General features: G+C 42.0%; 2 protein-coding genes and 1 long non-coding RNA gene across 8 annotated transcripts in view; 1 reads left to right on the top strand and 2 right to left on the bottom strand.

Annotated features, from left to right (window-relative positions):
- Nucleotides 1–10,929, bottom strand: part of LOC118451735 — an 18,401-nt gene extending 7,472 nt beyond the window's left edge. The window contains exons 1-3 of one of the 2 annotated variants that reach the window (XR_004841283.1): nt 10,417–10,929; nt 8,266–8,510; nt 4,687–4,806 (exon numbers count right to left, since the gene is read on the bottom strand). This is a non-coding gene — a long non-coding RNA (uncharacterized LOC118451735). The remainder of the gene's footprint in view (nt 1–4,686; nt 4,807–8,265; nt 8,511–10,416) is intronic. The other variant, XR_004841282.1, reaches the window with a different exon arrangement.
- MPG (N-methylpurine DNA glycosylase) overlaps nt 2,557–13,903 on the top strand; it is a 15,717-nt gene continuing 4,370 nt past the window's right edge. The window contains exons 1-5 of one of the 3 annotated variants that reach the window (XM_035889122.1): nt 2,557–2,668; nt 6,480–6,627; nt 6,762–6,841; nt 7,243–7,468; nt 10,926–11,130. In XM_035889122.1, the coding sequence (XP_035745015.1) occupies nt 7,247–7,468; nt 10,926–11,130 (427 nt within the window). In that variant the 5' untranslated portion in view covers nt 2,557–2,668; nt 6,480–6,627; nt 6,762–6,841; nt 7,243–7,246. Of the gene's footprint in view, nt 2,669–6,479; nt 6,628–6,755; nt 6,842–7,242; nt 7,469–10,925; nt 11,131–13,903 lie in introns of all 3 variants that reach the window. The other 2 variants (XM_035889121.1, XM_009649428.2) reach the window with 2 other exon arrangements.
- NPRL3 (NPR3 like, GATOR1 complex subunit) overlaps nt 11,129–13,903 on the bottom strand; it is a 57,166-nt gene continuing 54,391 nt past the window's right edge. Inside the window, exon 14 of one of the 3 annotated variants that reach the window (XM_035889107.1) lies at nt 11,129–11,438. The gene's annotated coding sequence lies outside the window, so the exon portion shown is untranslated. Of the gene's footprint in view, nt 11,439–11,467; nt 13,717–13,903 lie in introns of those variants that run through there. The other 2 variants (XM_035889105.1, XM_035889106.1) reach the window with 2 other exon arrangements.

The following is a 13,903-nucleotide window of genomic DNA, read 5'->3' as shown; positions in this document are numbered from 1 at the left end:
TCGCTGCAACCCCGGCCCGGTGCTTGCACCTCCGGGTGCCTGACTCCCTTTAAAAAACCTGAGCATGCGATAGTGACTGTACTGTGTAAAAATAAAATGGTTTCCTTGTAGGCTGCGCTTGGTGCCACGTTAACCATTTCTGCATAGGAAGGTTTCCCCCGCAGAAGTCGTAAATGCTTCCCCTGTAGCTGGCAGAAAAAGCTGTGTGGAGCCTTGCACTGCCTTCATAGCTGTCAGCGCTGTTTATTGCTGCGTAACAGGCCTGTGCCTGTAAATGACCCTTGCTAATACCGTGACAGCTCTTTTATGTGCGTTGTGGATCAAAGAGACTGCAGAGGCTGTGTAAGAAACGTTGAGGAAAAGGTAACATCCCCATTTTCTGAATGCAGTTCAGACCCGGTGGAAGGAGGCGTGCCATCAGCTGGCTAAATAAGGTGTACAAAGGCACTTGGAATAGGGTTGCAGTGGGATTTCCTGGGTCCCGTGTCATTCTGCAGACAGCATCCTCTTGGCATTTTTGTACGTAAACTAAGTAAACAGATTATGGAATCGGTAATAGATGCTGTACAGATTTTGGGGAGGAGAGTGATTTCACAGTTAAACGCTGGGAGAGCAGCTGCTGTACGGATGTCTCACAGAAGTGGTACGGTTTGGACCCTATAAGGAGGAGAAATACCCAGTCTATGGAAACGTGCTGCAAGCCTGTTTTGGAAAATGGAGGCTTTTCTAAATAAGATTGCCATGTTAGAAACTTGGCTACCGTGGCATGAGCGGGAGCGCCTTTGCGCTCTGCTGATTCAAATCTGTGTCTGACTCAGATTTTCATAACCTCTACAGTCAGCAGTGATTTGCTGGTTTCCTGGAAGCATCTTTTTATGGAAGAGACTTTTGCTTTTGTTCCTCGGTTATATCATCAGAAGTGTTTTGTCTCGCTGGCCATTAGCAAGCTATTGTCACATACAGCATATTATCCAAAGCTGTGCGGGAAATTGTCCTCTCTCCTCAGCTCCTTCTTTCTTTATATAGAGCCTGAAGGCTTTGTTCTAGTGTTTTGAAAATGACATCAGCTATTTATCTTCACCTGCATTTGCACTGGTATCATCTGCACATCATCATCTGCTAAGGCTTTGATCCAGTGTTCTGTTTTCTTACTGTAACTGTTTAACAGTGTCTGGTAATGCAATGCAAAGTACACACAAATAGAGTCCCTGTATATATATAAGGAGATATATATGTCATATATATATATAAAAGGATATACTGTACAAATTAATCCTGGATCACTACATGTAGGCAACAAGCCTTTTCTCTGATTGAAAACAGAAGAAAGGGACCTTCTGGCTAAAGAGGGAGGCTCATCGCATGTGCATTGAATCAGTCCCAGTTTAATCACCTTGAGCAGCACCTTCGTTGTTACTGAGCCTGTCTCGTGACTGATTCCAAAGTGTGGCTGTGATTCCCTCCACGTGGTTTTGTTGGGAGAGCTCAGGTTCTTTGGGCAAAGTGTGAATACTGAGGCCTTTCTATGAGTAGCTCGGCCTGAAATCTGGAGGAAATAATCTCTTTCTGTCTCTGTAAGTCAAGGACTTTCACAGGACTTCGCACGGTCCTCATTTGGAAAACTGGATGTGGAGCAGGTCCTTTCCCTGAGCCTGAGCCTAGGGCTGACTTCTCAGGAGGAGGTGTGAGAACCCTCTGCTTCCATGCTCACACAGGGAGCAACTCCAGGATCCTTTTTCAGATAAATCTCCGTGTCTTTGCTGCCTATGCTTTTCTTCCTAGTCTTTACGTTACCAGTACTTCAACAGGAACTCTTACATAGAACTCTGCGGCTGTTGTTCAAATGTTTGAGCATTTGAGTCACAAGTTTTGCTTTTTGTCAGTGCATTAATGAAGGCTTTGGTGAAACATCTTTGGTCATTGAGTCCAACCCCCACGCCTGAACTAAATTGTTTCTCATGCAGTACGAAGACTGAGGAAGGAATGTTGTTTCCAGGGTTGTTTTTTTAAGATGGGTACCTAAGACTTAAGTGTAGTTCTGTATCCCCTTATATAGATCTTTCAATGTACTTTACAAATCAGGAGTGTTCTCACAGCCATCATATAGGTGGGGGGGGGAAGACTTCTAGCTCTTGGATGGTTAGCCCAATATACCCAACATACATTTGCTACAAATTATGTAGCTATAAAGAAAAAACCTGAACTGCAGATGACTTTGAATCCTTATGTCCATTTCCTGATCAGTGTTTGTGGCCTCTCTAAATGCTGCCTTGCTTAACTAAATGCTGGCTTGGTTAACTCAAGTCTCAGAAGGCTGAGCTAGCTAATGTCTGCTGCCAGTATTGTATTTAACTTGTTTGCTTTCATTTAATATGCAAGTTTGGCACTCAGTTAAAAATAGCAGCTAGAATGTTGGGGGGAACAGAACAGAACAAAACAAAATGGTTTAAGAGAGTCAACCAAAATGGAGCATATTTTTGCTGTGAAGGCTTTTTGGGATTTTCATGCCTTTTCATCACTCTCCCTCATTTTTATCTTCCTTATTCTTTACAGAAGGATGAGTAAGTTTTCATTCTGAAAAGCTCAAGGTGCCCAGTAAGGCAGTAGGAGCGAGGACCGGAATTGCAAGGACGTCTTGCAGGAAATGGCATCCCCTGCATTCAGTAAGGTGAATAAAGCCATTCATTTTGCTATACTTTTGAGTTATTAGTACGATTGCACATAATGTCAAAGTCTGTCTGTGGAGGGATTGACTTAACATTTATGGTTATAGTATATAAGCTCCTGCCTGCACTTTTCTTCCATAAAGGTTTGTTTTTTTTTTTCCCCGCTTCTCACGCTGTTGTCCAGGAAGCTATACGTTATTAACTGACTTCTGGTTACTAATAGGTAGTAGGACAGGAGACGTGGATGGAAATCCTTCTTCCTGAGAACTCATTGAAGGATCTGGCTAAAACTGAAGCGTCTGTGTAAGAGGTTACGGAACAAATAGACATCAGGCAGGAACAAGTCGCTGAACTAAACGAAGCCCCAGGGACAGTACTGCTAACGATAGTCTCCCCCTTCTCACTGAAAGCTGATACCTGTGGATTGGAGAGCAGCAAATGGGTTGATACTTTTTAAAGAGGGTCCTAGGGGAAATCCGTGGGCTGCAGACCAGGAAGTTTGACCACTACTAACTGAATTAGTAGAAAATATAGCAAGGTAGAATTATTGGACACCTGCATAAATATTACATAGTGAGGAAGTGCCAGTGTGGCTTTTGTGATGGAAAGTCATGCCTTAAAAAAATGCTGGAATTCTCTGAAGGTCTAGATAAGCATGGTGAGGGGTCTGGCTTGCAGTCTGTACTCCGATTTCAGGAAGCTTTTAAACAGGAGCCCTCACCTGAGCAGCCTCTGACATAATAAGGGAGTTCCCTGCCATAAATAAACAGTCGGTCGCAGAGATAGGAAAGAGGATGTGAGTAAACGGGCCCTCATGGTGGCTGGAGGTCACCACTGAGTGCCGCAGGGATGTTTTGTAAATGACCTGGAAAAACAATGTTTCCAGCTGGCTTTACATTATTTGAGGTGGTAAAGAAGAGGGCTGATGGTGATGAATTGCAAAGGTAAACTGATTCATGTGGGTGGGGAGCAGTCCTAATTTCACACACAAAATGAGTGAGTTTTTGGAGCCATAATGACTAATTCAGTGAAGCTTTCTTCTAAAGTCTCAGTTTGGATAGTTTTACACAGGCTCGAGCCATAATGACTAATTCAGTGAAGCTTTCTTCATCAGTAAAGTCTCAGTTTGGATAGTTTTACACAGGCTTAGGGAAGACTGCGTAAGCTCACAGTTATTAAGTATGCAGAAGCTGTGCCTGGCTCAGAAAGTTCCAGTCTAGAGACACGGAGGATGTGTGGAAAAGCACTGTGTGCTTATTCTGTTCTTCCCTAGGTCTCTGCTTTTGATCTGTGCTGGAGAGCAGGATACAGGGAGACATGTCCTTTGGTCTGACCCAGCATTGACAGCTCATATATTCCCACATAAAATCCATACAACTGGGAATTTGTGTGAGGAATTGTCTCTCCAGCAGTGGCAATGTGTTCTTATGTACACTGCTTCATCACGCTATCAGAAAAATATATGTGCATGAGGAAAACTTTGCAGCTGCAGGTATCTGGACCTGTGAGCCAAAACTACATGCAAATTACTGGTAGGTTTGGGTTTTGTTTTTTTTTACCTCCTTTTGGTGAAAGCTCATTAGGTAGATGAGGAAATGCCTGCAAATGCAGTCTTATTAGAAGGATTGAAGAAGCCTGTGTAGACTCAGTTGTGCCTTGACTACAGGCTGTATCTGCCACTGAGCTGTATTTTACACAGATTTTCAGTGTCTTTCCGATTCTGACTTGCAGGGTCCCTAAACACGTGCCTGAGACTAGCCCAGCAGCCCTCAACGCTTTAGGCACTTGTGCAGACTTACTCAGCTCTTGATCTTCCTTCCTGACTTCCACACTTTTTTTGGGCATGTGTACGCACATGTGCTTAACAACTTGTAGTTAGTTTGGTTACAACAGGATTAGCAAAAAGCAATTAAACCCACAGATGATTCTTATTTGAGGCACAGAAGTAGAATTTGTTTACTATACAAGCAAGAAAATCTAGATAGAAATGAAGAGTTGCAGAATTTGCCTGGAGACTTACATGTGAAGAGATGGTGTCTCTTACTTCCCAAACACACACAGCTTGGGTACTTGTCATGTACTGTCTTCTACAGTGTGCTTTTTCACAGGCAAGAAGGGATTTGTATATGCAAACAGCATCCTTAAAAAAAGATACAAGAAATTATGTGTTACATCATATCAAATGATGGGGTTTTTTTCTACAAGAAAGTGTAGATAGGCTTTGAGGCAGAGAGCTTTGTGTTTCATATCTTGGTATGAACACGCAGGGAGACTGGGGGGTTTCTGAGATGGCATTGCAGTCCCCTCGTTCTGCATTTTTGCTTTTAATTTTCATATGCGACCCATTTCTCATGACTATAAGGCACTATCCTACTGCTATTTCTAACGAGAGTTGAAAGTGCAGAGATCTGTGTAGGATCAGCCCATAGCAATGAAATTACAAGTGCCCTAAGGCTGCCGGTACAACATTTACATGAGAGCACTTGCAGCTTTTAAGAATTACTTAATTGGAAAGGCAATAGGTGCCGGGCAACTCAGATCCTGTTTCTGATGTCACATTCCATAAGAGCACAAATTACCGAATGAGTTAATGCTCCACTCAAATTGGCCATGTTTTCAGCGTGTCATTATGTATGGCCGATGAACTGGAAGTTCTAGTTAATAGTGTCGGAGAAGTCGGGAGGTACTGTCTTCAGTGTGAAGCATTCCCTCGACTGAGCCTTTTACAGGGTCAGTCTGATACGGGGAAGTGTTCCTCCTCCGTCCCTTCCTTCCTTTTTCCTATTCGCGCCCTTTCTCCTAGGCAGGACTCCCATTTGCGAAGGCCAGCAGGCAACTGTGTCTGAGGCAGGCTGGTGATGTCTGCCAAAATTTTTAAGAATTCCCACCAGGTGAAAGCTGCAGTTCAGTGCAGAATACCTGGCACGGAGCTGGCCCTTCTATTGCAAGTCTCTGACATCGCTGAATTATTGCAATAAAGAATGAGGTGTTTAGAAAAAAAAAAAAAAAAAAATATCCCACCTCCCTCCCCGCCATGCCAAAGTGATTTTTTTTTTTTTTTTTGCGGCCTATTTTTATATGTTTGTGTCTGGATTTTTCTGAAGTGAAATGTAACACTGCTGGGGAATTGGCACTGGTGATCCAGTGCATAGCAATGCCGAATTTGTTTCAGTGTAGTTCAAGGATACTACTGCTGGTGGCTCTTGCTTTGTGAGAAACATCAGAGCAAGATAAAGATTGCGTTTGATGGTGAAGGTTTTTGTAGTCATTTTTAAAAGCTGATGATCTGGTGAAAAATGAGTGGCAACAGCTATTTAATTATGTATATACTTCCCTTACAGGTTCAGCTGTATATAGGATTCTTTCTCTGTTTCCAGTTACATATGATGTTGAACCTTTGCTTCTTTCCCTTATATCTACATGTGGTTGAGTTTCAGAGCTGATGAGGCATCTTCTAAAACCTGGTGTCTTTGCATTATCTTCTAAGAATACTTTTTCGAGGCAGACACTTTTCAAATTTAGTACCAATGGAGGAATTTTAAAAGTTTGGTTTCAGCTTTTTGTGTATTCTGGATAGGAAAAGTGCATTGCCCACTGTTTTCATAGCTTTTTGTCTAAAAAAGGCTAAAGAGCATCACCAGCAGTGCCCCAGCGGGGAGATGGTCTTCTGCTAGGCCAACAGAAAACTGCAAATTGTTGTTGAGTTTGAGCTGGTGATACACTGTTGGCATCATGATCTCCAGCTCCAAAATCTCTCAGCCTATTTCAAAGTGCTTTACACAGTGAGTAAGTAAGTTTGTTCCTGTTCAACAGGTATAAGGACTGCGGCACAGAAAAAGGAACATAAACTTTTTGAAGAAGCATAGTACATCGGTGACAAACCTAGAAGGAACAGTCTCAGGTTACGTAGTTGCCTCGAATACATACTGTGGACTGGAACAGACTGCTCTTCCTCTTTCTGGTAGGTTGAATTTAAAGCTTATTTTGTGGCGATTCTACCACAAACACTTCTAAGGCACGATAAACAAGTTTGTCATTGTGACCGTAAATAGGGCATCTCCCAATTGAAACATTCTGTGTCCTGTGGAGTTTTAGATTCTGATCCGGTTACATTACTGTTTCGAATGATTGATACATGACTTCGGTGGACTTTCTGCGTCAGCACAATTTTTGAGGTGGTTGTTTTTCCTCTTTTGTTTCTACCTGCTTAACAGATTATGTTAGTTTGAGGTAAAAAGTCTGTAGGACCGGTTCATCTTTGTTTTCAATTTTTGAATTTCCTAACAGTTAGCAAACTTCTTTTGAAAGTTCTGCTAAGTGGACCAGAGTTGCTTTTGACATGTGGTCCTTAAAAGATGAATGCTTAAACTGCAGTTTTCTATCTGCTTATCAGCAGAGCCCAATATTTGCCTAGCCTGCTGCAGACGCAGCTAAATCTGCTGTCACCTGCTTCTGTAGTTTGCCTAGGTTGTCCGATTAGTTACAGCTTTCAGATTCATTGTTGTGAGAGTTTGTGGAAATGAGGTACTTCTAAATAAGCTTTCTATTCCTAATTATGCTTATATCCATTTTCTAGAACTATGCCAAGAAAAAGAAAGCTGTTGGCTCAATTAAGTGCTCTCCAAAGCCACTCCAGCTTCCCTCCTTTAGATGTCCTGGAGAACCTGAATGCTACGTCTGATGGGGATTCTTCTCCAAAAAGCAGCAAATATTTTGTGATAGAGAAAAAAAATTCTTCCCAGCTAGAAGCAGATTTTTTCAACCAGCCCTGTATTAGTCTGGCCAAGTCCTTTCTGGGACAGGTAAGACATGAACACTGAGATTACTGTACGGGAGCATGTGGTAGCTAATAACTTGGTATAAAAGGATGAAATTCTTTTTTTGCCATTTGACTCCAGGGCTTTGCTATTTTAGGAATACAGCTCTCATTCCTTCTCTTGTTAAGTTCAGTGGAATTTGAAGACTAGTAGCCAAATCTATTTTGGATGAAGTCAGAGGAGTAATTTTGGGGGTTTAGTTTACTGTCGCATTTCAGAATTAGTTTTTTTGTGGAATTTTTCTCCCTTTTTTCTGGTTTACTGAAATGTACTTTGCTGTTCATGGTTTGAAGGTTGTTTCAGGCCCATTATTTTCCTTTCAGGTGTTCCTTTATTTGTTCTTGGCTCTTGCTTAGCCCAGTGGAAAGTAACGCTCTGCAGTCAGCAACATCTCCTTCTCTGCCTCCATTTTACTGTCTCGTGATGCATGGCAGGTCCTTGGCCTTTCTTGAACAGGATCCACTGTCACGGTGTACTCGAACATTTTGTTCTTACCTTGCAAGTTCAGCAGACTGCTCGGTACTTTCTTTTATGCTGCCCTGTATGCTTTGAACATTGTCTCTCATGCTACCTGCTTTTATTTTTGCTGTTGTGAATATCTCGATATTGGCAGCAGACATGGTGTATATACAGTACATATACATACACAGTACACGTGTACTCTGACGATCACCCTTCTGAGGTTATTGACACAAATACGCAAGGCAGCACAGGCCTTAGTGTGCAGACATTTAGGACTCCACAGTTAAATTCTCTTCACTCTGAAAACTGCAATTTCCTACCTTTTTGTTTCTGAGTTTTCAAGCCATTACTTGTTCGTGAAAGGACCTTCTCTCTTATCCCATTGCAGAAACTTTGAGGAATCTTTGGACCTTGTTGAAAACCTTTAGAAATCGGAGCAAGGGAGATAAAACCTCTCTTCTGCTTAGTGAGACCTTCAAAAAAACTCTCCCGCTGTTTCCATGGGAAGACTGGAAAAGTGTTTCCTCCAGTGTTTTCCTTTTAAAAAGTACCAGTCTGGGACCTCCTAAAGACAATTGCAAAATGTGTTTTTAGTTTCACTGCTATGGTCTTATCTTCTCTGAGTCTTTTTTATACCTTTATTGTCTGTAGGGTGAACAGACTCTCTGGGTTCTCATTAGTTTAGATAAGTTTAGGAATTTGTTCCACAAACTGTTGGTTTTGGCCTGGCTTGCTGTGTCTAGCTTTTTTTTTTATTTTCTAAGGATATCGTCTTGCTTGTAATTGACGCCTCTGCTCTGCTTTTTAACCCTGCTGGGGTTTTTCTGGTCTGTCTTAACCTCTCTGCGATTCCTCATGTGTGTTTGCTATCTTCATAGACATCCTGCTAGAGGCTTGCCTTTCCCGCTTTAACCTTTGGCTGCCTCTTTTAAGTTCTTTCTAACAAGCTTCCTTGCTTTATGTAGTTTCCCCTTTTTGCTGGTAAGCAGAACTCTGAGAGATTATTTTTGGACCTTAATGCTTGTGGAAGGACACTGAACTTTATGCTTCACGGTCATGATACAAAGTTGGTTTTCAGGGCTAAGTCTTTGGAAAAGACTTTGCATTTTGCTCTGGATCACTTTGAGAGTTTAGTCTTTTCTTATAAGATCCCCAATTACTCACTCAGCAAAGAATCTGATGGTGTCTAAACAAAATATAGCCTGTGTCCTTGTCCTACTGTGATATTTACTTGGCCTATATGAGGATACCTGAAGTCTCCCAGTACCGATGCTTTTTTTTTTTTTTTGTCTTAATGATGCCAACATCCTTACACATTCAGTTACCTTGGGCAGATGATATTTTAATCTAATTCTACACTTCCCCTATTTAGGCCTAGAATTACAAGCCAGGCAATTTCTAGGTAAATTTTAGATTTTCTTTAAAGGATAACCCCAAGTCTCCCATGACCCAGTCTATTCTCTCATTTTCTTAGAATTATAATTGTAATTTAATGTTTCATTCGCTATCTTCATTCTACCAAACTTTGGAGGTGCCTGGTGTATCAGTATTGTTTACCTTAAATGTGATACTGGAGTTCTTAGAAACAAAACAATACCCCAGAACATACACGCAATAAATGGCCTCTCAGAATGGCCTGTCATAACACTGAGATACATCCTCAGTGAGAAATAAAAACCTCTATAAAATAGTTTACTGTGAGGTATTGTGAATGATCTCCATTTTTAAACTGTTTAACTGCAAATACCTGGTGTGTCTGAAGAGTCAGGGAAACGCCTGCGTGCTTTTAAAATCATAACCTAACCATTGCATTTCATCGTATTGGAAGAGAAATGTGGCCACATGGGTGTGCTTTTGGGGTGTTTACAGGCAGTTGCTAAACACCAGTGCTTTTCTGAAGCCACTGCATTTTTCTTAAACGTCATAAACTGATTGTTTTCAACAATTTGAGAAGTGCTGCAGGGAAACCTTGATATACCAGAGTTGCAACATTGGAAGCCGACTGCTGGAGCATCCATACTGGAGCAGGTCAATAACTGCATTAGCAATTCAGCACAAACATCTGTTAGGAATTAAGCTTTTGTTTCTTGAGGGTCATTTTTGAATGTCTGGTTTTCAAATATGCAAGCACTGAATATAGCATAATTAAACTGATAGCTGTTGCCTAAATGAGACTATACTGCAGGATTTCTTAAACACACATTAAGTAAAATAAGAAGTTTAGAAATCAGGTCAAACCACCACAAAAAAAAAAACTTTGTACAAAATGTAGTGGTCGTTTTTAAAGATGATCTTTTCACTGTCATGGTTTTTCCCCCACATCTGCTTTGTTTTATTTAAGGAGGTACCAGCAGCAGGGAACGCACTGTAGTAACAAAGATCTGTTGTTGTCTGCCTGAAGCCAATTCCCAGCTCTCCTGCACTGCCCCTCTCTGTGGTGCAGAAAATACAGGAATAGCATTGATACTCACTCTGGTCACGATTGTCTCCGTGGTTAGGGACTAGGACTTGCTTGAAACATCTCTATGGACATAGACTATCTAATCGTAGGAGTTACTTAATTGTGCCACTGTCGTATTTCTTCTGATGTAAAGAATATACATGCATGATGCTTTGAGGCAGATATTGGTGGTGCTTTTTGCCTTAAACCTGGTGGATTGGGGCGGTGAATGCAGAATAATAACCGCAAAAGCAGCTCTGTGGGCTTTATTGTATATCGGATCATAAATTGGTTCTTGGTGGTACTGCCACAGCTAGACACATTTTGTGGGGCGAATGGCAGGTAGGAACTTGTACTGGGCTGTGGCCTGGACAGTAGAAGCTGAAAAAGTTCACGTTAGCTTACAGACTGGACTGCTAGACAGAGAGGAGAGTAGGTAGTACCATCAGGTCCTTTTCTCTGACTTGTTTCCACAGCTCTCGCCCTCTCGCTATTTTGTACAGCGGGTTGCTAGCTGATGCACTCTGACCTCTCTTTCAGATTTTAGTTCGCAGACTTCCTGATGGCAGAGAACTCTGGGGGAGGATCGTTGAAACAGAAGCTTATCTGGGTGGGGAAGATGAAGCTTCCCACTCGAAAGGTGGGAAGCAAACTCAACGCAACGCAGCAATGTTCATGAAACCAGGAACTCTGTACGTCTACCAGATCTATGGGATTTATTTCTGCGTGAATGTTTCCAGCCAAGGTAAGCTGAGGCTGAACGAGTTTTAATGCCTGCAGCATGGTGGCCCCCCTGGGGTTTTGGTCCCAGCTGTGAGCTGTATGAGCTGTTTAGGCACAGAAATAAAGATGAAGGACTGGAGGAGAATCTTGATAGGATAGAGCTTTCAGTTTTGATGACCTGCGCTGGTGCCTTATTTGTGTGATTCAGTGAACTTTGTTCCTTGAAAAGTGGTGATGTAGAAGTAAATTTGCAGGTTAACGACGGCCTCAATCTTGGTGTCTGTTGTCACGACAAGAAACTCTTCTGTCTCCTACCTTTATCTTCAGAAGCTGTAAATGGGGAAAACAAAAAGGTCTGAGATGTCCTAAACTTAAGCAAGGAGTCCCTGCAGGAGCGTTTTAGCTGCTGTGCTGTATCTTAAAATCAAAAAAAAAAAACCAACACCAAATCAAAATACCCAGACTGCTACAGAATCTTCAATCTTCTTTTATTATTCTCAAGATAATATAATCAACCCCTAATCAAATGATTCTGGAATTCACCGAGACTCTCCTTCCACAGCTCTTCTTAACATGCAAGCATTACTTCTAAAACCTGGGGGTTTTCTCTCCTGCATGAATGACAGTGTTTGCCTTGCAATTAAGCTATTGGTTAATTAGGCACCTTGAAATGGCACCAGGTATTTCATAGATAAATACTCATTTGTTAGAAAAAAAAATCTCAAAAATAATTTCTTTTTTGCCATTTCAAAGATATAGCTTAAAAAAAAAAAAACCACCGCTTGTGTATTCCTAAGTGGAAAGCAGATGTTGTAACAGTGACCATTAATCCTCAGGTTTTGGCCTTTGGACAGGAGCCAAGCAGAAAACCAGTGCCAGGTTCTGCTGCGGGGGAAGAGCCTGTCTGTCTAGCTGGAGGTCTGGAGCCTGGTGGATGAACACATGCGAATTTCATTATGTTGCCTCTGTCAAATCTGTTTAGATAATGAAAGCAGGATGGTTCTTTATTCAGGATGGGATTCTTAGTGTTTGAAATATCAGGAATAATAATTTTTAGTAAAAAAGATGATGCTTAGCCTTTGAATTCTAGAAAGACTTCTTTAAAATTTTCCCTTATATACCTGTGTTTAGTTTTGTAGCAAATCAGTTAAAGAGCTCGCTGTTGTGAGGGACTTAGTCGGATTTTTTGTTACAGGCTTACTCCCCGTTAGCCTGTCGTACCTGCAGCTATGCGGGCCCCAAGCACAGCTGCCACCACCAGCTTTGTCAGGAAGGCACTGAAGTAAATAGCGTGGCTGTGCACGTTGTGTATCGCAGCTGCAGCTGCGTAAGTAGGATTTACTCCTTCGGTGTATTTGCTCACGCGCAGATGTGTTGAAAGGAAGGATTTGAGGACGAATCGTACCTGAGATGCTTTTCCCATCTTGTAACAGATGGAGAAGCCTGTCCTGTCGTTTAGTCTGAGGGAAGGATTGAGGAATTTCTCTTTCATGGTGGCACTTGTGCACCTGGGTAGAAGGCAGATACATTTTATTTTCTGGATATGGGACAGATCTTGGAAACTTTGTTTTGAATCTCGCTGTGGCTGTGCATGAAACACAAGGAAACACTGACAAAAAAAAAAAAAAAAAGTCTGTTGTGGCATAGCTTGGTCCCTCTTAGTAGCTTATGCTCACAGCATGAACTTCTGATGATTACGTACAGTTTCATCATCTTTGTGCAGGGAATATGATGCAAAATATCTGAGTACTTCAGGGTCTCCCTGGGAATGCTGCGAAAACCTGAGTGACTTGACCAGGAGACTGTAAAAGGAACATGAACATATTTCTGAAGGTGTCGCTTGGGAAAACTGAACACAAATTACTGAGAACACTAAATGCTTTTTCCTTTCAAAGGGGCACATCTCCAGTGACGTCCCAGAGCTGCATCGGTATTTTCCTGGATTTTGGCAGCGCAAAGCTGCAGAGCACCAGGAGTTTAACAGTGGAGACCATGGGGTGGCTGCATCTATTCCCATATATCATCTTTTGTCTCCTGTGATCTGGCATCTTTCATATCCCCTCCTCAGCTGCCTTCCAAGCTGATGGTTTCTAGTCTACTTAGTTATTCCTTCCTTAGGCTTTTGCTCCAAAGCTAGTCCATAATGTTGATCGTCCTGGTTGCCTGTCCCTGAATCTCTTCCAGTTTTGTTACATCTTCCTGTAGATGGAGGGGAGGAGCAGGACAAGTCTAGACGTGCACACAGATCTCAGGACAGCAGAGCAACTTGTTTAATGTGAGTGGTTGGGGTTTACATCTGGGAATACTGTATGGCATTGCTGCAGCAAATTGGAGCAGCGGAGAAGGGGAAAGGTCTTTGGGGGCTCCCCTGGTGTTTTCAAGCACGCACAAATTGACCTCATCTTAAGCCATTTCAATTTTGACCTGGATGCATGTTAGCAAAGTTTATACCGAATGACATGAGAATTAGGGGAAAACCTGAGGTTGATTTCAGGAGAAATCAGTTCTAGAGATTTTTCAAATGACTCTCGAAAGATGTTTCTGTTTGGCCATCAAAATACTCATGCAGTCATACGGTGATTTTTAACAAAGCATTTCTTTCTGGAGGCTGTTGGAACGAGCATATAGATTTACCTGAGAGCTAGCATGGTTTTAGGTGGTTTATTAAAGTTAGCAGAAACTCATAATCAGAAACGAATTCTTAGCTGGCTTAAATGAAATGATCTAGTTCTGTGGTGTAGGCAAGTCCTTGTGCTGCTTAAATTACAGGATCCCTGTGAGAGGAAGGCGAGCGG

The sequence above is a fragment of the Egretta garzetta genome, unplaced genomic scaffold (genome assembly GCF_000687185.1).
Source record: "Egretta garzetta isolate BGI_Z169 unplaced genomic scaffold, ASM68718v1 scaffold42, whole genome shotgun sequence".
Lineage (NCBI taxonomy): Eukaryota > Metazoa > Chordata > Aves > Pelecaniformes > Ardeidae > Egretta > Egretta garzetta.
This window is presented reverse-complemented; position numbering and strand designations above follow the sequence as displayed.